We start from the raw sequence: 24,154 nt of genomic DNA, 5'->3' as shown, positions 1-24,154 counted from the left end.
TGCTTCCATGTCCTGGCTATTGTAAATAGAGCTGCAATGAACATTGTGGTACATGACACCTTTGAAATATGGTTTTCTCAGGGTATACGCCATGGGGTTGCTGGGTCATATGGCAGTTCTATTGTTGGTTTTTTAAGGAACCTCCATACTGTTCTCCATAGTGGCTGTATCAATTTACATTCCCACCAACAGTGCAAGAGGGTTCCCTTTTCTCCACACCCTCTCCAGCATTTACTGTTTATAGATTTTTTGAAGATGGCCATTCCGACTGGTGTGAGGTGATACCTCACTGTAGTTTTGATTTGAATTTCTCTAATGATTAGTGATGTTGAGCATCCTTTCATGTGTTTGTTGGCAATCTGTATACTTTCTTTGGAGAAATGTGTATTTAGGTCTTCTGCCCATTTATGGATGGGGTTTGTTTTTTTTTGATATTGAGCTGCATGAGCTGCTTGTAAATTTTGCAGACTAATCCTTTGTCAGTTGCTTCATTTGCAAATATTTTCTCCCATTTTGAGGGTTGTCTTTTTGTCTTGTTTATGGTTTCCTTTGCTGTACGAAAGTTTTTAAGTTTAATTAGGTCTCATGTGTTTATTTTTATTTCCATTTCTCTAGGAGGTAGGTCAAAAAGGATCTTGCTGTGATTTATGTCATACAGTGTTCTGCCTATGTTTTCCTCTAAGCATTTGATAGTGTCTGGCCTTACACTTAGGTCTTTAATCCATTTTGAGATTATTTTTGTGTATGGTGTTAGGGAGTGTTCTAATTTCATTCTTTTACATGTAGCTGTCCAGTTTTCCCAACACCACTTATTGAGGAGGTTGTCTTTTCTCCATTGTATATTCTTGCCTCCTTTGTCGTAAATTAGGTGCCCATATGTGCATGGGTTTATCTCTGGGCATTCTGTCCTGTACCATTGATCTATATATCTGTTTTTTTGCCAGTACCATACTGTCTTGATTACTGTAGCTTTGTAGTATAGTCTGAAGTCAGGGAGCCTGATTCTTCCAGCTCCATTTTTCTTTCTCAGAATTGCTTTGGCTATTCATTGTCTTTTGTGTTTCCATATAAATTGTGAATTTTTTTGCTCTTGTTTTGTGAAAAATGCCATTGGTAGTTTGATAGGGATTGCATTGAATCTGTAGATTGCTTTGGGTAGTAGAGTCATTTTCACAATGTTGATTCTTCCAATCCAAGAACATGATATATCTCTCCATCTGTTTGTATCATCTTTAATTTCTTTCACCAGTGTCATATAGTTTTCTGCATACAGGTCTTTTGTCTCCTTAGGTAGGTTTATTCCTAGGTATTTTATTCTTTCTGCTGCAGTGGTAAATGGGAGTGTTTCCTTAATTTCTCTTTCAGATTTTTCATCAATAGTGTATAGGAATGCAAGAGATTTCTGTGCGTTAATTTTGTATCCTGCTACTTTACCAAATTCATTAATTAGCTCTAGTAGTTTTCTGGTAGCATCTTTAGAATTCTCTATGTATAATATCATGTCATCTGCAAACAGTGATTTTTTCTTTTCCAATTTGGATTCCTTTTATTTCTTTTTCTTCTCTGATTTCTTCTCTGATTGATTTTACAGATGGAGATAACTGAGACTCAAAGAAACTGACTTATTTAAAGTCAGCTAATAGCTGGCACAGATATATGATATCGCTTATATGTGGAATATAAAAAAATGATACAAATGAGCTTATTTACAAAACAGAAACAGAGTCACAGGTGTAGAAAACAAACATGGTTACAGATGTAGAAAACAAGCTTATATAGAAAACAAACTTATGGGGAAAGGGCGGGGGAGGGATAAATTGGGAGATTGGGATTGACATACACACTACTATATATAAAACAGATAACTAATAAGAGCCTACTGCATAGCACAGGGAACTTGACTCAATACTCTGTATGACCTACATGGGAAAAGAACCTAAAAAAGAGTGGATATACGTACATGTATAACAGACTCACTTTGCTGTACACCTGAAGCTAACACAACATCGTTACAGTTGATAACACTGTATCAAATATACTCCAATAAAAAAATTTTTTTAAAAAGAAAGATGTTTTCAAATCCTTACTGAGTGTGAAATCTTCAGATTAGCAATGACAATTTAGGTGTGTAATAATATGAAAATGACATGTAATTTGATAAACTAGGGGTCCCCAAACCCCAGGCTGCAGATGGTACCAGTCTGTGGCCTGTTAGGAACCGGGCTGCACAGCAGGAGGTGAGCGGCGGGCAAGCCAGTGAAGCTTCATCTGCCGCTCCCCACCGCTCCCCATCGCTCGCATTACTGCCTGAACCAGCCCCCACCCCATCCGTGGAAAAATTGTCTTCCACGAAACCGGTCCCTGGTGCCAAAAGGGCTGGGGACCTCTGTGATAAACCATGGAACTTCCTGGTCACTTGGCTAGAAAATCATCAACTTTGCGTATCACCCTGGATTTTCTTTATTGCTCTTTGAGAACTTGTATGGTAAAAGACCCTGGACTGAATCTGAGAAGTCTCCAGTCAATAGGCTGAATCTGGTCTCAGGCTGGCTCTGTGATGCCTCATTTTACTTCGTGGAGCAAAAATACCACGGTACTATAAGAATGCCAAGGAGAAATATGCTAAAAGGCTGCAAGTTGGCCATGCTCTTCCATGAAGGTAGAAATCAATTCCATAAAAGGATATGTAAGTTTGTTTATTTTTCACAGCAGGAGATTTGTATTTATTCCTCTGTTAAAATTAAGAGCAGAGTTCAAGAACAGCTATGCTTCTAATACTGAGATCTGAATTATAGTACTTTATGACACATCCTGGCGCTATTGATTATTCTTTCACGTTTTGTTTAATTTAATATGTTGCATGTTCATTTTAATACAAAGGTGGATGAAATCATTTATACTTTATATCTTAGAGCAACTTAAGTTTTTCTTTGCTTAGAAAGCTCTTCAGAGATTTTCTCCTGCAAATTTGTCCCCCAAAAGATCCTTTTTTCTTTGATCTGAGATTATGACATCAGAAGGATGTTGGTTCATGAGAATTTAAGTTTTATATACTGGGTTGGCCAAAAAGTTCATTCAGGTTTTTCCATACCATCTTACAGAAAAACCCGAACAAACTTTTTGGCCAATCCAATATTATGCCTTTATGTTATCTTTATGCCTAAATTACATGTTTTGACTGAGTTATGTGTTCACTTCAATGCAAAATATGTCTGTTAATTATTTTATGGAATGGATCTGCTGATAGTCCAAATGACTGTTAACCAATTATTTTCAGTACCATGTTGAAATGTGGCTAAACTTAATCTGATGGGGACAACAGGGGTTTGTGTTAATTTCATGCTTCAATTTCATGTTAAGACTAGATATTAAAAATAAACTCACATATCTTTGAAGTTCATTTAACACCTTAATCAGTTTTAAATTTTACTGAAACAAAACTTCCAAATATCCCTAATGTTAAAAGACAGAGCAAGCAGATTTCACTCTAATCCTTAATCCACAGTGTTAATGCAGTCAGAGTTTTACCTGAGGATGGTGATTATATTCCAAATATAATGCACTAAGCCACAAAAGCAACCTACTAGGGACTCAATGGTTTGATGGAGGCTACACAGCTTAGAGAGGTAAAATTCAGCTACTATATAACTGGTCACAACTCAAGATACATGGGTGGAGTGGTCTATTTTCTTTCCGAATTCTCCATTCCCTACTATAATATAATGCCAATGATTCAATCTAGGGAATCCTGTAGAAATGGATGCTCAAGGTAGTTCAGACCTATGTGACTTACCTTGCATATGTATGAATAAGAAAAGAGATTTTTAGGCTCTGGTACTTGAAAGAAAGTGTTGCTTTGATAGAAAAGTATATATCTAGGTATCTATATATCTTTATCTATACAGCTACACCTATATCTATCTATATGTATGTACATAAATGCTAACACATGTATTGACCCGTGAGTGTAGTTTGGTTTATTCTGTTTATATTTATCCAGGAGACAGAATATGTCCTTCTGATTTACTAAATTCACATTTCCAGTCCTATCTCCAATTAATTTCCTCTGAAATGTTTTATGTACACATGCGCGTGTGTGCGCATCCGTGTACACACACACACACACACACAGGTTTTATTTCTTACCTGGTGGGGTCCAAGCTACATATATGGAATCAGGCCCAATTACTGTGATGTTATATGGAGGTTGGATTTCTTCTGGTGTTAATATAGGTGTCTGTATAATGTACTCATTACTGGGACTGCTGCCACCTTCAGTAGTGGCTTCCAGCTTATAAATGTACCTATATTTAAAAAAGAAAGAATTGTGATAAGGCAATGCACACGACAATTGGACAGTGATTGCTGGCTTTTCTATCTATTGCTTGGTTCTAAATTTGTGACAAATTGCAAATTCTTTGGTCCCCATCCAGAGACTTTACCATAGACCTTATAATTTTTCTAGCACAGGGAACATTCTCTCCAGGACATCACTATTTCAGACCCTTTCCCATTTTATTTTATTTTTTCTTATTTTTAAATATGGGCATTTTTAAATGTAAATTTATTACTATTATTTTAATTATTTAATTAAGTTTTGGCTGTGTTGGGTCTTTGTTGCTGTACGTGGGCTTTTCTCTAGTTGTGGTGAGCAGGGCTACTCTTCGTTGTGGTGCGTGGGCTTCTCACTGCAGTTGCTTCTCTTGTTGCAGAGCATGGGCTCTAGGCGCACGGGGTTCAGTAGTTGTGGCATGTGGGCTCAGTAGTTGCAGCTCAAGGGCTCTAGAGCACAGGCTCAGTAGTTGTGGCGCACAGGCTTCGTTGTTCTGTGGCATGTGGGATCTTCCCGGACCAGGGCTCGAACCCGTGTCCCCTGCATTGGCAGGTGGATTCTTAACCACTGCGCCACCAGGGAAGTCCCCCTCATCTTATTTTTAACTGTCGAGTAATTCATTGCTTTTCTTAAAGATTTCAGGAAAGTCTTGGAGTGTGCTGGTGGATTGTGGAGGATTCAAATGAATGCTCTCCAGTTTTAAGTGGGTTAGAGTTCAGGGAAATATGTTTAGAGAAAGATGTTTCTAAACTGATCTGCTACTCTCTACAATAAAACTAAATTGATCTCTACTCTCTGTAAGAAAACATCTGTTGATCTAAGATATATTTGATCTCTGCTGAGAAATGAATGGGACTGAATTGCAAATATGTGGAAGTTTTCCCCCTCGAACCACTCCTGTCTATATATAGCATAGCAAGTAGAGAAAACATTATCCCAGAAGTAAAGGTTGTTGATGCAAAACACACCTCTTTAAATCTATTTTCTTGCTAGTTTAGGGCTGCATGATTTTGAAGATCATTTGATAATTCTTAAAATTTAATACTTTGTGTATTTCATATACTAAAAAATTCTCATGTCAAATAAAAGGCTGTTTACAGTTTTAAGGAATATCATGTCCTCTGAAGACTAGTGTAATGAGCTAGTGTTTGGATCTTCAACATCTGAAATGGATTAAGAGATTTCATCAGCTCTGGAATGGCTAATATATGAGATTAATTAACCAATTAATTTAATATTGTTTCAGTTGGAGATGGCCTCTTTCTCAACCCTGAGAAGTCTGTAATTCTCACTGTATGATTGGTAAAGTTTTCTTTTAGTTTACCTGCTGTTGGGCTCCAGGTTTTTATCAGTGAAGTTCTGCTCCTCACTGCCCCCCAGGAAAACCAAGCTTCCATTACGACTCAATTGATATTGAGAAATGAGGCCATTGGGCTTTTCTGGCAGACTCCAATATAATTCCACTGTTGTAGAATTGATGATAATGTGTCGAGGTGTCACCCAAACTCCTGGCAAAAATAACACAAGGAAGTTTTATTGCTAGGATACAGTAAGCACCATATCAAAAGTCATACCATCACTCCACATGCTATGATATTTTTATCTGTTGATAAAAAAAATCTCATGGTGAGCAACAAAAATACATTTTATTTGTTTTGGAGGTAAAGTATATAATTGGGTATAAATACTTTTTTAATGCTTTAATTATTATTAGTTTTGAATTGCCTTTAGAAAATGAATGCCAGACAACTAGTGATGGAAACTTTGTCTTGGCTGCTACTCTGAGTGTAATCAAGACCTAAGAAAATATCCAGGAATTTTCAAATTTGATGCCTATTTACTTGGAATCATAATCTAGTATTTGCCTGAATTATCAAATTCGATGAACAAACATACTTTGCCTGTGCCTCTCTGACACTACATGCTGTGCTTGTTTTTTCCTTTCTCTCTGGCTACTTCCAGCCTCATTTACTGGCTTCTCTTCCCTTCCTGGACCTCAAAATGATGTAGTGCCTCAGAGAACTAGGCTCTCTCCTCTACCCTTCCCTCCCCTCTTCTCCTTTCCTCTCCTCTTGTTTGGCAACACTATCTTTGTAGTTGATCTCCATTTAGTCTCAGTTTTAAACATTATCTCTATGTCGAACACTGCCCGATGCATATCGCTATACTAAAGCTCTCTCCTGAGCTTCAGACACATGAGCTCCACTCTCTACTTGTCTACCTCCATTTAGATGACTAATAACATATCAAAAACCTAAAACATCTAAAACAGAACTCTTGGTTTTCTGGTCTACAATCTATTTGTCTCCAAGTCTTCTCCAACTATTCATTTTCTGGGGCAAAACACAAAAAAATTATCCCAGAAGCTCTTACTTTTCTCGCCCCTAAATATAATCTATCATCGAGTCCTACAGATTCTACCCTGAATGTGCACAGTCCTTCTAGCTTTACCTCTCCTGATCCAAACTACATTCCTCCCTCTCATGGACTCCTGTGATAGCCTCTAAACTAGTGTCTGTGTTTTAAATCTTGTCGTTCTCTCTATCACTTATAAAAGCATATATAGTGTATATGTAACCTAGTATAATATTCATAAAATATACAGCCCTTTTGAAATTATTCATATAGTATAATTCCAATTCCTTATGATAACCTGTATGGCCCTACATTTTTCTGGCTCTGGACTACCTGGCACCATTCTCTCCATCATTCATGAAGCTCCAGCCACACCAGACTCCTTTCCAGCCTCAGAATGGTTCAAGTTCTTTCTCACCTCTGAGCTTTTGCACTTCCATTCCCTCGGACTGGAACACTTTTGTTCATGACACCATGACAACTGTGCATTTTATTCTCAGATTTCAGTGACCCGTGTAAATATCACCTTATCAGGGAGGTCTTATTGACCGCTATTCCCTAACTATAACTTTAACCCTATCTAAAGTGATCCCAACCTTGTTCCTCTCTATCATATGCCCTTTTCTATTTTCCTCTCCATGCTCATAACATCATAATCATCTTCTTTCTTTGATATCATCATTATTTTTTGTTTTTATGACTGTGTGGTCTATTTCTTTCTCTTGCTTTTAATACAAAGTTAGCTGCATGAGGGCAGGGGTCTACTCTGTGTTAGTAGTCCATGTATCTTTATGGATAGCACAATGCCTCATAAATATTGAATAATTTTGTTGTAAATTTATGTCCCACAAATTACTATGTAAGGATTCTATGGAATACAAATGCGACTAAGATATGGCTCATTTTTATGAGGAGTTTATACCCTCTGTATAAAAGATAAAATGTGTACCCAAACAACTGTAATTCAAGGTCAAATATTTAAGTAGTCTTATCAATGTAAAAATGTATTGATGGAGAACCTAGCGATGAGAAGGAGTTTCATGCTGTCATCTGGTCATGCTCTGAATAGACTCTGTAAGTCTCTTCTTCAGCTTTTAAAAACTCATTTCAATATTAGGTTCTCAATAATCAATAGTTTTTGGTTGATTGTACCTCCTGTGTAAGTTACTCAGGAAAGGGTAAGATTTCAACACTTTTATAAGAAAAGGACATTCAAATGCTATTTACTTAGCAGCATTCTGAAAGAATCAAGATCGATTTAAAAATGGCTCAAACTTACTGATTTTCTAAAGAACAGCTTACTCCTGAGAAGAGAGTAGTTCATTTTGTTCTGAAAGCTCACCCTATGTTAGGTACTTGAACAAATCCACAAATCATAATATACATTTATGTTTGGGTCTCTCTGCCAACAGCTGCTGGATGACTCACCCAGCTAATTAGAGCTCCGATTTAAACGCGATATTAGTCTGTTGATTTAAAAGATAAAGTATAAGGCTGTAGTTCACAATCCGCTTCCTGCGGTCCTGTCTTCCTTACCTTGAAGGATGTATTAAAAATCACCAAGGTGTGAGAAAGGCTACTGCTTAGTTTCTGCTTTGAATCAGTCAATGCAGTCTGTGGAAATGCAGGAGTTAATGAGATAAAATGAAGCCACATTTTGGTGTTGCTTTGTGTTTTAAATAAAAGTTGAGTTTTATATTTATAAAAGCTGGTGAAAGCTCTGTTCATGTTGGCAATAACCCTGTGTCCGTTGGTTTGATTTATAAGATGAAATTGGAATGTGTAAAAAACTAATAAGCCCTGTGTTTTCACTTGCATAATGTTATGGAGACTCTCTTATCTTGGCAGCTGCAAGAAATCTTTGATAGGATAAGACCCACCTTTGGTGAGAGGTCTTAGTAAGTCCCAGGTGAAGAATCTACCTCCCTCGCTGAGCCTGGGTCTCAGTGACATCAGAAAACCTATTCTACATAATGGAAGGGCAGAACTGAGGCTGTTCGAGGGAAGGGAATGGATGGTCATGAGGGAAATCATCTAGAAGTGGGGTGGGGAGCAGGTAAACTAGCTGAGAGGTGTAAGAGGGAAAGGTCAGAAGGACACCTTGGTTGGTCTCTTGACATAATAGCTACTAAGTAAGGAACATGTCCACTGGCTTTGTTTTAACTTTGTCTTGAGTGTCATGCAGTATTACCCATTTCTTGTGTCCCTACAAATTCCTAGTCAAAAATCCCAACATTTTTTGTGGATTGGCTTTCCCTTGGAAGTTAATCAAAGGAACCAGTTTTGTATTGGCTGATGTCAGAAGTGCATTGAATTCTGGGCCATTTATTATTTGTTCATTTGTGGATTCAACATTCTACTCAATTTAGTCATTTTCTATGTTGGGCACTGTGAATGTGGGGATAAAGATATATAGTCTTTATCCTCCAAGGAACCTATAGTATTGTGATGAATAAAAATGGGTAAATAACAATTTATAGTCCAGTTTGATAAGTGCTTTAAGAAAAGGAAGCTTAGTGTGCTATTAGAGCACTTAGCCATGGTACCTAAAACAGGCTGGGAGTGAAATGGGGACGGATGGGAAAGGGATGGGGTCAGAGGAGATTTTCAGAATGGGAGACATCTGAGCCACATTTTGAAAAAATGGGAGTTAGCTGAGTGAGGATGTAGGGAAGGGTATCTAGAGGCTGAGGGAAACCCACACAAAGCCCTAGAGATACGGAAAGCATGGTACAAGTTCAAGTATATTGGCATGACTGGTACATTAAATTGTATGTGGGAAAGACCAAAAGACTTGCTAGACTGGCAGAAGTTAAAACTTGAGGGATCTAATTTGATTTACTAAGAAGATGTGGATTTCTTTCCTCCTGGAAAGAAATGGGATTTTTATGGAGGTAATTAATGTGAGTTATGCCTATTTTGGCAAAACTGTTAAAAAAGAATTGGGATGGTGATTTAAGAAAGAGGAGAAATGACCAGAGGCAGGGAGACTAGTTAGGAGGCTCTGGAGAAGTTGTAGGTGTCTCAACTAAGGCAACGACAGAAGGGATGGAAAGGAAGAACAACATTTTAAAAATCCTTAAGATTTAAAATTAATAAAACTATGAAGAATTGTCTACTATAACTTAAGGAAAAGAGAAGCATTAAGAATGTCAGTTTGGGGGCTTAGATGATTAGATAGTGGTATTTGAGAGAGGGAAAAGGGAAGAAAAGAAAGTTAGTGGGGAGAGTGATTTTAAACATTGAAATACTGAGGTTGAAATATTTGTAAAACACTTAAATATAAACATCTCGTAGACTGGTAGACAGACAGGCCTTAAATCTGTGACTGTAGGCTTTGTGAAAGCTCTAGAGTTTGGGAGCTCTCCACCTTCATTAGGAATTCCAGCTAGTACTGGAGAATTCCAAGGGAGAGCATCAACAGATAAAAGAAGGGCAGAGGAAGAGGAATCTGGAATGAAACTGAAAAAGACTGGTCTTCTTTTCCTTTTGCTTTTCCATATTATCAATGCTAGAGGAACGCATGCCTGCAATTTTGCATGCTTGAACTCTAAAAATGAATGAGAGCTTGCCAGTATGGCAGCAATCCTGAAAAGAGAGCAATAATCCATTTCAAGCTCTTCCCACTATTTGACTATGGGAACGCCATTTTTCTAGTAGGTTAAAATCGGAGAGAATTAGGTCCAACTTACCAATGGGGTCATAACGTGCTTTTTTTTTTTTTTTTTTTTTTTTTAGATTGAAAATGAAAGAAATGAGGAGCTCTCAGGGTAGCTAGGAACAAATGCTTCTTTTAATTCTCTCCATATCCACTTAGACACCCAAATGTTAGACCTTCAAACTATGGCTGATTCACTCAACTAGACCTTTTAAAATTAGTTATATTTGGGTTATTAATTTAAAATGATATAATATGTTTATTTCCACTTTAGCAAAACAACACAACTTAATGTTACTGCTGATTTGTTCCCTCACAACCTCCAAGTTAAGCACCCTGACTACATTTATTTCTCATACAAGTTATTCACAATTGGCACTTACACAGCCGGAAAGTGGATTCTAAATCCATGTCTGTTCTGCAGAGGAAAGCTCATTTAGTTTATTGTTCCTTTGCACAGCTATTTTTGTTAAAGTAAAGGTGCATGAAGGTAAAAACAGAAATCAAGTAAAACATTTCTCATCTCATACTCCCCAGCACTGTTGAAAGCTATAATGTTTAAGTCATGAAATCTGAGCTCTTTCAAGAAATCTTTTTTTTTTTTGGACAAAGTGAGAATAGAGATGCATATTTTCTAAGAATTTAAATATATGGATTGGATGAGTAAACTGGAGAGACCCTGCTCTTTCATCTGGCTGAGTTTCAGCCAAAACTGGTTGATAGATCCTTTAGAAATTATCCATTATCATCAAAGTATCCATTTGACAGTTTACCTTTCCAAAAAATCCACTGCTGGTTTCTTCCTTTCATAGGAACACTAAGCTTTTTGACATGAAACATTCTTTATATAGAAAACATCATTAGTGAATTCCTGGTGAGGAGCCATATGCCCCATATGTGGAATTTTCCATTTTATTCCCCATTTACTGGTAGGAAGTTCAGGTCTAATATTCTGAGGTACAACAACCCCTTCATTAGAAGAGTAATGGACAAGTAGTTCAGGACTGTCTGATGATCATTAACATTATATTTCTGTTCAGAAACTTATTTATGCCTCTGTTTCCCCACATGGAAAACAGGCAGATAGTAGAGATTAACAAAAGAATTCGTTGATCACTAGCCAAGCTTCTGCACACATTTTTCTCCTGCAAGTAAATGATACTACCCATCCCACTTCCTAACGCACAGACCGTTGTTATTATTTGGGTGTATATGCTGCCAGAATCTTTCCTATTCACTTATTTATTTATCTGTAGAAATGAATATCATTTTCTATGTGTTGTTTTATACATAAAGACACCATACATGAATGTAGTTCTATAACTTCTATTTTATATGTATGGATCATCTCATTCCTTTAAACTGATGCATGGAATTCCAAAATGTGAGTATACCTGAATTTAGTTAGCAATGCCCCCACTCAAAGACGTTTCAATTGCTTCCAGTATTCTGCCATTAAACAAACGACAAAAAAAGGCTTCAATAGACATCCTGGTGCATGCCTCCTTGTGCAGTTGTGGAAGTGTTATTTTCTGACATAGATAATGAAATTGAAACTGCTGTGTCATGGGGAAACATTTTATGTTTAATAGACATCACCAATTTGATCTCCAAGGTGATGGTCCCATTTTACATTCCCTCAAGCTGTGTATTTCTCCTCCTACCATTCATTTGTCAAAATCCTTGTTCCTTGTGGTCCATCTCAGAAGGCATCTGCTCCCTAAAATCTTTCTTGATGCCTGTGATGGGTTATAATTTCTCCCTTCATAGATTAACCTGAGCATTCTGTTCATTTATTCTTTCTTAACATCACCTTTAAGATTCTCTCTCTTCATACAGATTTGGGTACTTGTCCTATCACTTCTATTTGACTGTAAGTTCTTGAGGGCAGTGAATATTTTAATCAGCTTCCATAGGGAGCATGGTGCTTGTTACATTTTAGCTGCTCTGGGAATATTTAATTCTTGATTTTGGGAGGAATTTCGTATCCAAGTAGATAATAGTGTTTTTCCATGTAAAACCACATCTAAAAGGTTTAAGGAATTGAAGGCAAACTGCCTTGGGAAGCTTATAGTTTAACTAAACTTGAGAAATAGGAACCTAAAATTTTATTTAATTTTGTACTTATAGACTTTATTCCTTCTTCCTTGTTTGTTATGAAAGAGTTTATAGAGTTCACATCAAAATACCAAATGAAAACTTCTTCTCCCCAGTCATGGGTATTTTTTAATTACCTTGAGGGGCTGCCTGCAGAGTCTGACCTAGAAAAGGCTCACTTGAAGTGCATCCAGCAGATGTACAAGCTCTAAGTGTGAAGCTGTAGTTGGTGTATGGCTGGAGACCTAGAAAGAGCAAAAAGAAATCAAGTACCTCTTGAGAGGATTATTTATTATCAGGTAAGCACTAGCAGTCACATGCAGAGCTGTAGATATGATATCCCAAAATTTTAAGAGCAGAAAACACTCTCTAAGGGAGAGAGGAACTTCATAAGCAGCTCAGTATTAATAGAAATTTCATTTCTCACTGGTAAAATCATAAATTCTCAGCCTTCGAAGAGATCTGAAAATTCATGTCATCCATCCATCCATTTTACCCTTGATTCCCCTGTACAAGGTGTCATTGAAGGGGCTCCCCTGGCTAGAGGATCAAAGTAGTCCATCTCCCAAATAGCCCACTCTATCTTTAGAGAGCTCTACAGTTCTCTATTTGGTTTGAAAGTCCTTCCTTATATTGTGGTGAACTCTTTCTATCACTTCCACCCGCTAGGGACTTATAGAACAAATCTAATTTCTTTTCCACATGACAGTTCTTCAAATATTTGTAGACAGTTATCAAATCCCCCCCGACTTTTCTCTTCTCTAGGCGAACCACCCCAGTTTCTTCAATTGCTTCTTATATGAACAGAGGCAGAAAAAAAGTAAAAAGAAGGTTAGAGTCAACATTTTTTAGCCCCAAGCCATATTCAGCTCATATTAACACCAACTGACTCTTTTTTTTTAAACTTTGCATTTCTTCACCATATGTTCCCATACCGTACCATCTTAGGCTTACTTCTGTAGTTTTTTGGGGGATATGTTGCTTTTGTCTTTACATGTAGATTAAATACACTTTGATGAAGGGATACTGCTTATTACTTCTTTTGTATTCAGATGTATGATGTAGCACAATATTGATCAATAAATTCTCAGGGGAAAAAAGAACGGCAATCCATTTACAATAGAAGTTGCGTATTGTCAGACTTCACTGCTCTGTGGCCAGTGACCCTGGACAAGTTACTTAGCTTCACTTTGCTCTCATCTACTGATCTGTAGAATGGGGAACCATTGCATCTAGCTTCTAAGGCTGTTAAGGCAGATGGGATGGGTTACTTAGAGAAGCACTTTCTTTTAGCAGGAGCAACCTTAAGACTCAGCGGCATCCAACAAGGATACATAGAGGCTAACATTTCTTGCCTTGATTCTCGGGAAAACTCAAACAATGCTTTACAAATATTTTCTTAAAAAAAGAATAGGACTTAATCTCTAACGTCAAATATTGGGCTAAGTTATAACATGGATCCAATAATTACTATACTTATTTTTTCATGAATTTAGAACTACATTTTCACATATTTTGTCCTTTTGGTGAGGTGACACTTCCTCCAGAGACATTTATAAAGTCACACTGTCACTTTATACAGATCTGCTCAAATGCTACATTTTAAAAGATTTTGACTGCTCTATCTACACACCATAACCAGCACTTTTTATCCTCTCAAATTACTTTCTTGTTTCATAGCCTTCGACATTATCTGATGTTTGATTATATGTCTGTTTATCTATTGATTGCCTCCACCTCCATGATGCAAGCTCAAAAAGAGCAAGGACTTTGTTTTGGCAACAACCGTATCCTTTGAATGGTGACAGGCACAAAGTAGGTGCTTGTTAAGTGAATGAAAAAATTAATTAACTGGTTCATTTAGAATTGAAGCAGTAGTCTGGGTTCTCTGCTAAAGCCATAATGTTCTGTAGCTGGAGCAGCTCCAGAATTCAGCTTCAAAGCCCTTTGTGTTTCCTTATCAATTTAATGACAAGATGTGGATACTTATTTGATTATAATCTTCCATTAGGTTGCTATGGAGGATTTACATAATTTTGATATTTACCTGATTTAGGGATGAGGAATATGATGAAAGATCTAAGTCATATCCAAGCCTTGTGTGTTTGATAAAAGCTTATGGGAAAAGGCTAAAGATGATAGAATATAGAGCTCAAGAGAAAATGGAAGGAAATATTCAAGAATGAAGGTCAGAGACTGCAGTGGCTGGTGTAGTCTGACGATGTCCCTTTCTTTACTTCCATTAGTGAAAAAGGGGTCTTGACCCTTGTCACACCGTTTTATCTGAATAACTTACTTTCTCACTTAGAATGTAAGCCCTTTGAGAGTAAGGATGGTATCTCTGAGTGTTTCTTATTTAAATCATTTTTTCCCAGTAGTGTCTATTTGATGTATTCAATGTCTGTTAAATATTGTTTAAGGAAGACCGAGGCATAAAAGTACCCAATAAGGATGGCAGGGCTATGATGCGATGATGTCCATGTATCCATCACAAGTGTGATTTGACCAAACAGGGCCTTCCTCATAATTCCATAGGGACTCCTGCCCACAGTATCTATCTCACTGAGTAGGAGATTCTTCTCTAGTTGCAGAATATTACTAAAATAATATAAAAAGTTAATATAATTTATGAACAATAAATATTTTCCAGATCTTTTTCCTGAACGTCAGATTTAAGTATGGCTAGTAAAAGTGAAGCGATACTTGATTTTTTCTCCAGCATATTCTAACCAAAAAAAAAAAAGAGCCTTAATTCTGCTTCTCATTTTGTGTTCTTGTTGGTCTGGTTTCAGACTTTTGAAGGACATTTTAGGATGGGTCTTAGGAAAGGAAAAGAAAATGTCATTGCAGAGGTGTACTAAGATTGATTAGAAGATTGAGGTATTTGCAGCGAGGACAGTAGCTAAAAAGAAAATTTACTGTACATAAAAGTAGAGGGACTTCCTTGGTGGTCCGGTGGGTAAGACTCTGTGCTCCCAATGTAGGGGGCCCGGGTTTGATTACTGGTCGAGGAACTAGATCCCATATGCATGCCGCAACTAAGAAACCCGTGTGCTACAACTAAAGATCCCACATGCAACAACTAAAGATCCTGCATGCCACAACGAAGATCCCATGTGCCACAACTAAGACCTGGCACAGCCAAAATAAATACATAAATAAATAATAAATAAATAAATGGATAAATAAATGAATACTTTTTTTAAAAAAGTAGCGATTGTCTTTTTTTTAACAGAATTTTTCAGAGGGGGTTGAGTGCCATCCATTTTATAAATAGCCCAGAACACTAGAAGACAGATGTTTGGAAATGGTACAACAGTGGAGAAACTAGCCCTTGAGGGATTTTTGGTAGACCAAGGAAGGTGTACCAAGGAGTTTGTTACAGGTGTTTAAATTGGTGGGGTGGGTTGGTCTAGCAGAGGATGGGGCCATAGTTAGTGGAGGAATATGTATCTCTTGGAGTGCTAGAATTAAGGGTGGTGGGTAGGATGTAGAACTGAGTGTTGAGTAGAAAGCCTTGGTCAAGAAGTCAGAAGATTATCATGCTAAGTGAAGTGAGTCAGACAGAGAAAGACAAGTATCATATGATATCGCTTATATGGGGAATCTAAAAAAAGGGTACAACTGAACTTATTTACAAGACAGAAATAGACTCACAGACATAGACAACAAATTTATGGTTACCAAAGGGGAAAAGGGTGGGAGAGGGATAAATTAGGAGTTTGAGATGAATAGATATACACTACTATATATAAAATAGATAAACAACAAGGTCCTACTGTATAGCATAGGGAACTATATTCAAAATGATCACAGAGATAAGAAAGGGTGAGGTCAGGATACAAATCTGGGCAGTTGGGCTGAGAAATGTGACCCAGAACAGTTGGGTCAGTCTTCTGAGGCTTATAAGGAAAATGACATAGGTAGCTCAAAGCCCAGTGACACTTCCAGTAATGTAAAAAATGCATGTGGGACTAGGTATTTAAATATTTTCATTTGGAATATGACCACAATTCATGTACTGAGGCAGTACAGCATAGCTGGTCTGAGGTTAGACTCTTTGGGTCTAATCCTTACCTATATATTAACTACTACCATGGGCCAGTTCTCTGACCTCTAGGTGCCTCAGTTTCCATATCTGTAAACTGCAGGCATGAGAGTATAGACTGCTAAATTGGACTACAGCCTAACTTGAGGGAAGGCAATAGATGAATCCATTATTTTCTATATTCTCTTTCTTGGGTGTTGTGTTTTTCCTATTGTTAGAGGGTTGGATTACTAGTAGGCTTGGTTCAAACAGTCGGTAAGGAAAGCATGGACTGCCAGGAAGCATAGATGATTTACATGAACTGGATGACCTTTCATATATATGACTCTGTAAAACTCAATAAAATCAACACATTTCAACTGGAATTTGCTGTCATTTTAAGGAAGCCCCTATTGGTAGTCCTTAAAATGAGATACATATGACATATTAGCAACGGGCAATGGAAAGGGCACAACAATTGAAAACTACTCATGAATTGATCAGGATGAGAAGAGGGAAATAAAGAGATGTCTCCAAGGAACTGTTCCGACTGTAACTTAATCCTAAAGTCAAAGAGTAGAAGGAGAAAAGAAAACATCATTCAACTGCTCAGCATTGAACTAAAAGAGTAAGAATAGCGGGGGTAGAACTGAGAAAGACAAATGCATGGAGAAAAGTCAAGTATTTAACATTTCAGTGGAGTGGAGATTACTGTGGCTGCCAATTACTTGAACTTCCCTAAAGGGAATCGTGTTCTCTTATAAAGGAAAGAGGCATACTATAACCAAACTCGTTACAATTACACTTTCAAGTAACATCCCTTTCAAGACTAAACATGTGTTAAAAAGGGACCTCAAAAAGTCTGCCTATGGATCATAAAAAGATGATCTGGAAAACAAAATCCATACCTATGTAAGTTACATTGGATGTACTCTATAAAGAACAGCTTGTTTCTAATTTTTAATCTCCAGCTAGTCAGGAAAAGGCTTTCTTGTCTATTCCAATTTCAGATAGCTAGCGCTACCTGAAAGCATTCATCCAGTTATTCTAAGTATCATCTGTTATTTTCTGAAGGATTATCAAATAATCCCAACGAATATGTAATTTCACAAGTTCCTCAATCAACCTGGTTAATAATTAGGTCAAGTGCTGAGAGACTTGAGTTACTTCAAAAAGGTTTTGTTAGGTGGTTACCAAGTATTGTCCACCCGGTGGGCAGGTTACCTGTCCTGGCATCAGTTCACCCAAACTGGATGCTTGCCCCGGCCCACCTGAACCACACATCTAGTCTTGCTGCTGAAAAGAGCTCCCTTTTGCTCCCACCTGCCTGGGATCTCACTAAGTGATTCCCCCCAGGATCTCACTCCCCCCAGAGTGATCTCTGCTCATGGAGATTCCCAGGAATTTCCAGCATCTACCGGCAACCTTGTCAGGGTTCGATTTTAGATTAATCTCATTCCATGTGAAAATCTGGAATGTTCAAAACTGGCACACCAAGACATCATGGAATCACTTTAGAGACCTCTAAGGTGATTTAAATTATGATTTGTGTTACAAAATTTGATTGTAAAATACTTCAGGAGCTCACATGCTAGAGTCCCCTTTTCTTGATAGTATCATCCAGCATGACCTCAGCAGTCCCCCATCCTGCTTAGTCAAGCCAAGTTCTCGACTCTTTGAGAGGAGCCATCAGCACTGTCCATTTTTGTATCAAGGCTTTGACACAGGAGTTCAGTTGATGTCTCATATGAATCGGACGTCAAAACATCCAAACGAAGAGGCTCTTGCATTTGCAAATGCCAGTGAAACAACTTCACGGCTTTCAGTTCTGACTACTTGCTACAAGCTTATTTGCATTCTTAATTCTGTATTTGGTGTGAAATTCTAGACCAAAGATTTGGTTCCTCTTCCCAATATAATAGTGATCAGATTCATCCCAAGTACTTCCTGAACGAGTTACTTCTTTGGCAGACTCTCTTTTTCAAATATATTAACATTAAGACTATTATTAAGATAATCCAAGGAAAGACCCTTGCTTTTGATTTTTGTAACACTATTTTGATACATATTCTTCCCTGGAGTCTGGTGTCGTACTAGACTGAAGCCTCTTTTACCCTACATTTTCAAGCAGAATTTTCTGCTCTAGAAACCGAATGTGGCATCAGGTGGCAGCAAAGTCTGATGCTCAAATGATCCACAACAAGGACATACATCTCAGAGGAAGGGAGTTGGCTAGAACTGTCGTGATTGCCCAGGCAAAGTACCTTGAAATATCTGGGATTCCTGGGGAATTTTTTTTCCCTTTAAATATTGGTGTCTAGGTAGCTGTTGCTTGTTATTCTTTGGCTATAATATTATATATGTAAGAATGGTAAAAGAAAGGGAGAAGTAGTGGTTGATGTTGTGCTATTATTTTTGCAAGTATTTAGGCTCAAGGTTTTCCTCGGAATTTAAAAAATGAAAATAAAATGAATTCTCCCATCTACTTTCACAGGTCTGATGCTTGGCGGTCAGTGGTCAGGTGGTAGTAGGGGAAATGCAGCCTAGAGCATCACACATGACAACAGAGGCTCCCAAAGCTGTTCTGAGGACACGAGGGCCATCCCAGTTTTCATCCCATCTGTTTCAGTTAAAGATACACACTACTATATATTAAATAAATAATCAACAAGGACCTACTGTAGAGCACAGGGAACTCTACTCAGTATTCTGTAATAACCTATAAGGGAAAAGAATCTGAAAAAAGAATGCATATATGTATATGTATAACTGAATCACTTTGCTGTACACCTGAAACTAACACAGCATTGTAAATCAACTATACTTTAACATAAAATAAAAATTAAATTAAAAAAATGAATTATACTGCCAATAAATCCAGATTGCCAGAGACCAGGGCTGGCTTCATGGTCACACAAGCTATGCTCTGAGTCACCCCAGCTCCCATGCTTAGAAGAGTCCCGTGCTTGAGTCTATTCTTATCGCCTTGAAATTCTTAAGAATTTTTGAACAAGGGGCCCCATGCTTTCATTTTGCACTGGTTCCCACAAATTGTCACCCATCCTGGCTGAGATTTAGCTGTGTTTGACAATGTGATTTTTATATCCAACCAACATGGAACCTAGTCACTCAGATACTAGTTTACTAGTCAATATTTATTCATTCAACAAAGATTTTCAAAAACTTAATATATGTTAGGTTCTGTGATAGATCACAGTACAGGTGACACAATGGCAAACAGGAAGCTGTTGCCTCTGTCCTTAAAGAGGTTTAACTCCTGGTTGAGGAACAGAGACAAAGAGAAAGGATATTCAATAAAGTATCATAAATACCATGAGAGCCAAGTGTAGCACACGATGGGAGCACATGGTAGAGTTATTTAAATGTAAAATCCTCATGTAAAAATGTCCACATTTTGGGATATTGATGGTCAAACTATGTCCTCATTTTTTTCAAAAGTGGTATGTAGTATATCTGTTTTAGTGCAATAATAGTACATTTTCTGCTACAACTAGCCTTGTTAGGATTTACGCTATTTTATCACAGGAGGTGTTCATGAGCTTCTAACGGGATGGGAAAGGAAGACAAATTATTCTCTCCTTGTTGACTTAATGCTGGTGACTCTTCCCCTTTAAGTGCAATGAAACGATAAGCAACTTTTAATGAATTATTTGGAAAACATTTCCCCCAGAGTTAAGAGACACATAAGCTCTTATCATGTCTGCTGCTAAAGACGACATGATTAATTCATTTTGTTCTCGGTGGCCCCAATTATTTCATTAATCCTTTCCTCCTCTCCTCTATCCTGATGGCTACATTAGGAGGCCCACGTTTCATACGTGGCAACCCAAGTAAAACAATGCCGTCACTGACATCCTGACTGCTCTGTGCAGGACCGTGGGCATGTTTAGTAATAAATGATATGAAAAGGTCTTTTATTGACAAGCTGCCACGCGCTGTTTGCATTAGCGAATATGAGAAGATGATGGCTGCTACCCCTTGGTCCCCATGGTATTGGGCTCCGTGAGATAGCAGAAAACGCTTCAGTTTACTTAGAGCATTGATAACACCTCTAAATAATTAACTGAGGACTTCCTGTCTTCAATTACTTAATGCTTTTTTTTTTTTAAAGTCTTGAGAGGATTATAAGCAATTTATGGATTTCACATGATGAGTGCATTTGCCACTATTCCCACAAAGCATTTACGGGATCATGTTTCTAAAGCTTTGAGGTAATTAAAAATAAGCACGGAGACAATGCGGCTGATGCTAGGTGCCCACTCTCCCTTCTGTCATTGGTAAGGACCTAGATTCTCAGGCTCCTGGATGACTAGAGCTACGGCTTCATCAGTGTTCGACTGTAACTTAGGGAATGCCAAGGTTTTGGAAATGATGAGAAAAGCAAAACCTTTATCTCCAGAGGGTTCAGGCAGCTCTTGGATCAAATGTTTGAGATGGAATGTGAAATAAATTTGATTATTTTAGTTAATTCCATGAACTCAATAAAATAGTCATTCTCATCATAAAATACTTCCGTACTGAATTTGATCAGTCAGCTAACCATAGAACTGAATTTTCCCTGGCAGATAAAATGTGTGAACACTACACAGATCTTGGGTTTTAGATCCTCTAATGCCAGGCACCATTCCTGTCCCATAGGAACTGCATACTACGATACTGTACTTGGTAAGGTTTTGTTGAATGAAGGTTTATTTCCTTATTTAACAAAGAAATCACTCTTTAGGGCTAGAGTGCTCAAGTGAAGTACTCTCTAAATCTGTTTAAAATGAATTCTAACAGATTATTTTTTCACTTTATAATCTTACAGAAAATAAAATTAGGTAGAAAAACTTTAAAATGTTTATCCTAATAAAAGAGGAATTCTGCCATTACGTTATGCATATAAAATCCTCTGACATGAAAATATCCATTAAAAATGATAATGAAAGGAAGAGCTGGTAGAGTGAAGGTATTTAGAGAAAAAGCTTTGCAATGCTTTTATAATTAAGGAGGCTATCAATCCTGTTGGTTTGAACCTCACAATTGAATTTGGTACGTCGGCACGTAAATTCTGGTTTTCTAAAAAATGCAAACCAGTACAGCTGGCGACAGTTCAAAGCCTTTGCTGGTTGAGTAGACGGATTCTGTAAGAAGAGAATTCTTTATCCTTGTATCCCAGTTTATTGTGAAACCTTTACTGCTACAAAGTCTTAATGGGCCTTAACTTGGCTTTCAAAACTCTGTAATTAACATTCCATGGCCATCCTCAGTCATTCTTTTGATTTCTCCCACTCCATTCTGTACGGAGTTCTGTTGGTGTATCATTACACAAGCTATTCCTTAACTTGTCAGTAGTACCGGGAGCTTCTTAAGAGCAACAATCTTATTTTGGAGCACTTAATATACTATCTAGAACACAGCAAGCAGGCTACATGTATTTTTTTTATATAATGAAATGGTATTCTGATTTCCTTATAGGTGGAGGCAGTGAATGCCTTGGGGACCCCGAGCAGGCCAGTTATCACCTTCATCTTTCAAATGTGGATATTAAAAAGTCCCTCCTTTTATAGGGAAGTGATGAGAATCACAGGAGTCAAAATGCAAATGGTTTGTTAAAATTATAAAGCACCGTACACATGTTAAGTTTTTTATGGAAAATAACATCGTTTCAATTGCTTGTGATGATTTTCATTTTTAGTGACCTAGGATCTAAGGAACAAATCTGATCATCTAAATGGATGAGGGCTTTCTCCATCCCCATTATCCCTGGCTTAGCTCAGGATCTTCAGATCACGATCACAATGTGCTGGTCCGCAAATACTTATTAAGCACCTTCTGTAGGCTCATGAGACTTTTGGAAAACAGTGGACATCTGTCCATGAGTGCTTGCTTGTGTGTCAGGGAACTGTGGAATTTATTTTTCCACCTGTGTAACAAGGCCTGTGCCTCCTCTAAGGAAAAATCAGGCATGCTTTTCCAGGCCTTTCTGCACTTCTATGTGAGTTTCGTTATCTCTGGTATCACAGCCCCCTGCAAAGTACAGGGTCTAATGGAAGGAAGGCATTCACTCAGGAGGCCTTGGAGAGAGGCTACTGGCAATAGGGAAAAAGTAAAAGTTTGTAAACTCTTCTCTGTGTTTTCAGAATCTAAACTTACACCACTGTTTGGGATGATTCAGTAGATCTAAATAATGAGCTAAGTTACTGAATCTCTTGAAATATTCTTTTCTGTAAAATGGGGGGGCTTCCCTGGTGGCACAGTGGTTGAGAGTCCGCCTTCCGATGCAGGGGACGCGGGTTCGTGCCCCGGTCCGGGAAGATCCCACCTGCCGCGGAGCGGCTGGGCCTGTGAGCCATGGCCGCTGAGCCTGCGCGTCCGGAGCCTGTGCTCCGCAACGGGAGAGCCCACAACAGTGAGAGGCCCGCGTATCAAAAAAAAAAAAAAAAAAGTAAAACGGGGGTAATAATTTTCTCTGCCCTATAGGTTTGTGATGTGGATCAAATTAGATCGTAAATGTCAAGGGCTTAGGACAGTATTTGACACATATTAAATTCACTTATTCCTCATTTATTTAGCACTTACTGAAAAGTCATGGATTGTTCTAGGTGCTAAAGATACAGTATTGAACGAGGTAGAGACGGTCTCTGCGATTCTGGAGCTTACGTTCCAGTGGAGGGGGACATAAAGAGACAAATAGAAAGCAAACACTATCAGGCAGTGAAAGGTCTGTGGTGAAAATCAAACAAGGTGATGTGATGGTGTATCAGGAAAGCTGATCTAGACTTGGTGAGTCAGAAGATGCTTCCCTTCAGAAATGACATTCAGACGAAAACATGTTAATTATTATTAGAATCATCGCTACTAATTATCTGACACTATACTATTATACTGTACTATTATTATATTATTAAAGCTAATTATAATACCTAATGTTATAATAAGCAACAAAAATAATACAATTACTATTAATTAATGTTACTAATAATAACAACAAATTGTCATAACCAGTCAACTATCAACTATTCTGTGTATTAATTACCCACGCAGCAGACAACTGTTAGCCTCTGGCTGATTTTTCTACTGCCTTCCAGTACATTCTTGGCTATCCTAGCACCATTATCTATGAGTATATCCTTGGGGAATGAAAATGCATCTTACTGTTTGTCTGAAAAAGAAAAAAAAGAACTTAATACTGATGCAAAAACCCTACACATAATGCATATCAAAGCCAACTATAAATTATTTCTGAAGTTATCTGCTGTTGTGGCTTATTGCTGCCAGTGTGGGCTCTTCTATTAGCATGGATAAGTGGGACCTGACCATATGTCAAGAGAACACGTCCTTTTGAAGTGACCTCATATATCAAACGCACACCCCCGGGAGGCTTTGCCCCCCTAACCACAGTGACAGACTCTTCCGGTACATTTTCCTCTTTTTTTTTTTTTCACCTGTGACCGTATGCTGCCTCCTGTCAGTGGTGTCAGTGTAGATGAGACCTTTCCCAACCTGCCTGAGCTGGTACTCTTTAATGACGCCGTTTGGCTTAGGAGGGACATCCCAGCTCACATGCAGAGTCTCCGCACTGGGGGCCACGATTCTTGGCAGAGGGATGCTTTGCGGAACTCCTTGGGTTGTAGCTGCAACGACCTGAAAACACAGGAATTAAACAGCAATTTCTTGGAAT

General features: G+C 38.0%; 1 protein-coding gene across 1 annotated transcript in view; it reads right to left on the bottom strand.

Moving 5' to 3' along the window:
* USH2A (usherin) overlaps positions 1-24,154 on the bottom strand; it is a gene marked incomplete at its 3' end in the record, with an annotated part of 720,880 nt that overhangs the window by 116,028 nt on the left and 580,698 nt on the right. Inside the window, exons 54-57 of the mRNA XM_024739202.1 lie at positions 23,919-24,117; positions 12,581-12,688; positions 5,658-5,841; positions 4,147-4,304 (exon numbers count right to left, since the gene is read on the bottom strand). Coding sequence (XP_024594970.1) covers positions 4,147-4,304; positions 5,658-5,841; positions 12,581-12,688; positions 23,919-24,117 — 649 coding nt within the window. The remainder of the gene's footprint in view (positions 1-4,146; positions 4,305-5,657; positions 5,842-12,580; positions 12,689-23,918; positions 24,118-24,154) is intronic.

This window comes from Neophocaena asiaeorientalis, unplaced genomic scaffold, assembly GCF_003031525.2.
Source record: "Neophocaena asiaeorientalis asiaeorientalis breed wild unplaced genomic scaffold, Neophocaena_asiaeorientalis_V1.1 scaffold477, whole genome shotgun sequence".
Classification (NCBI taxonomy): Eukaryota; Metazoa; Chordata; class Mammalia; order Artiodactyla; family Phocoenidae; genus Neophocaena; species Neophocaena asiaeorientalis.
Note: the sequence above shows the minus strand (reverse complement) of the source record. Positions and strands in the feature narration are given on the sequence as shown.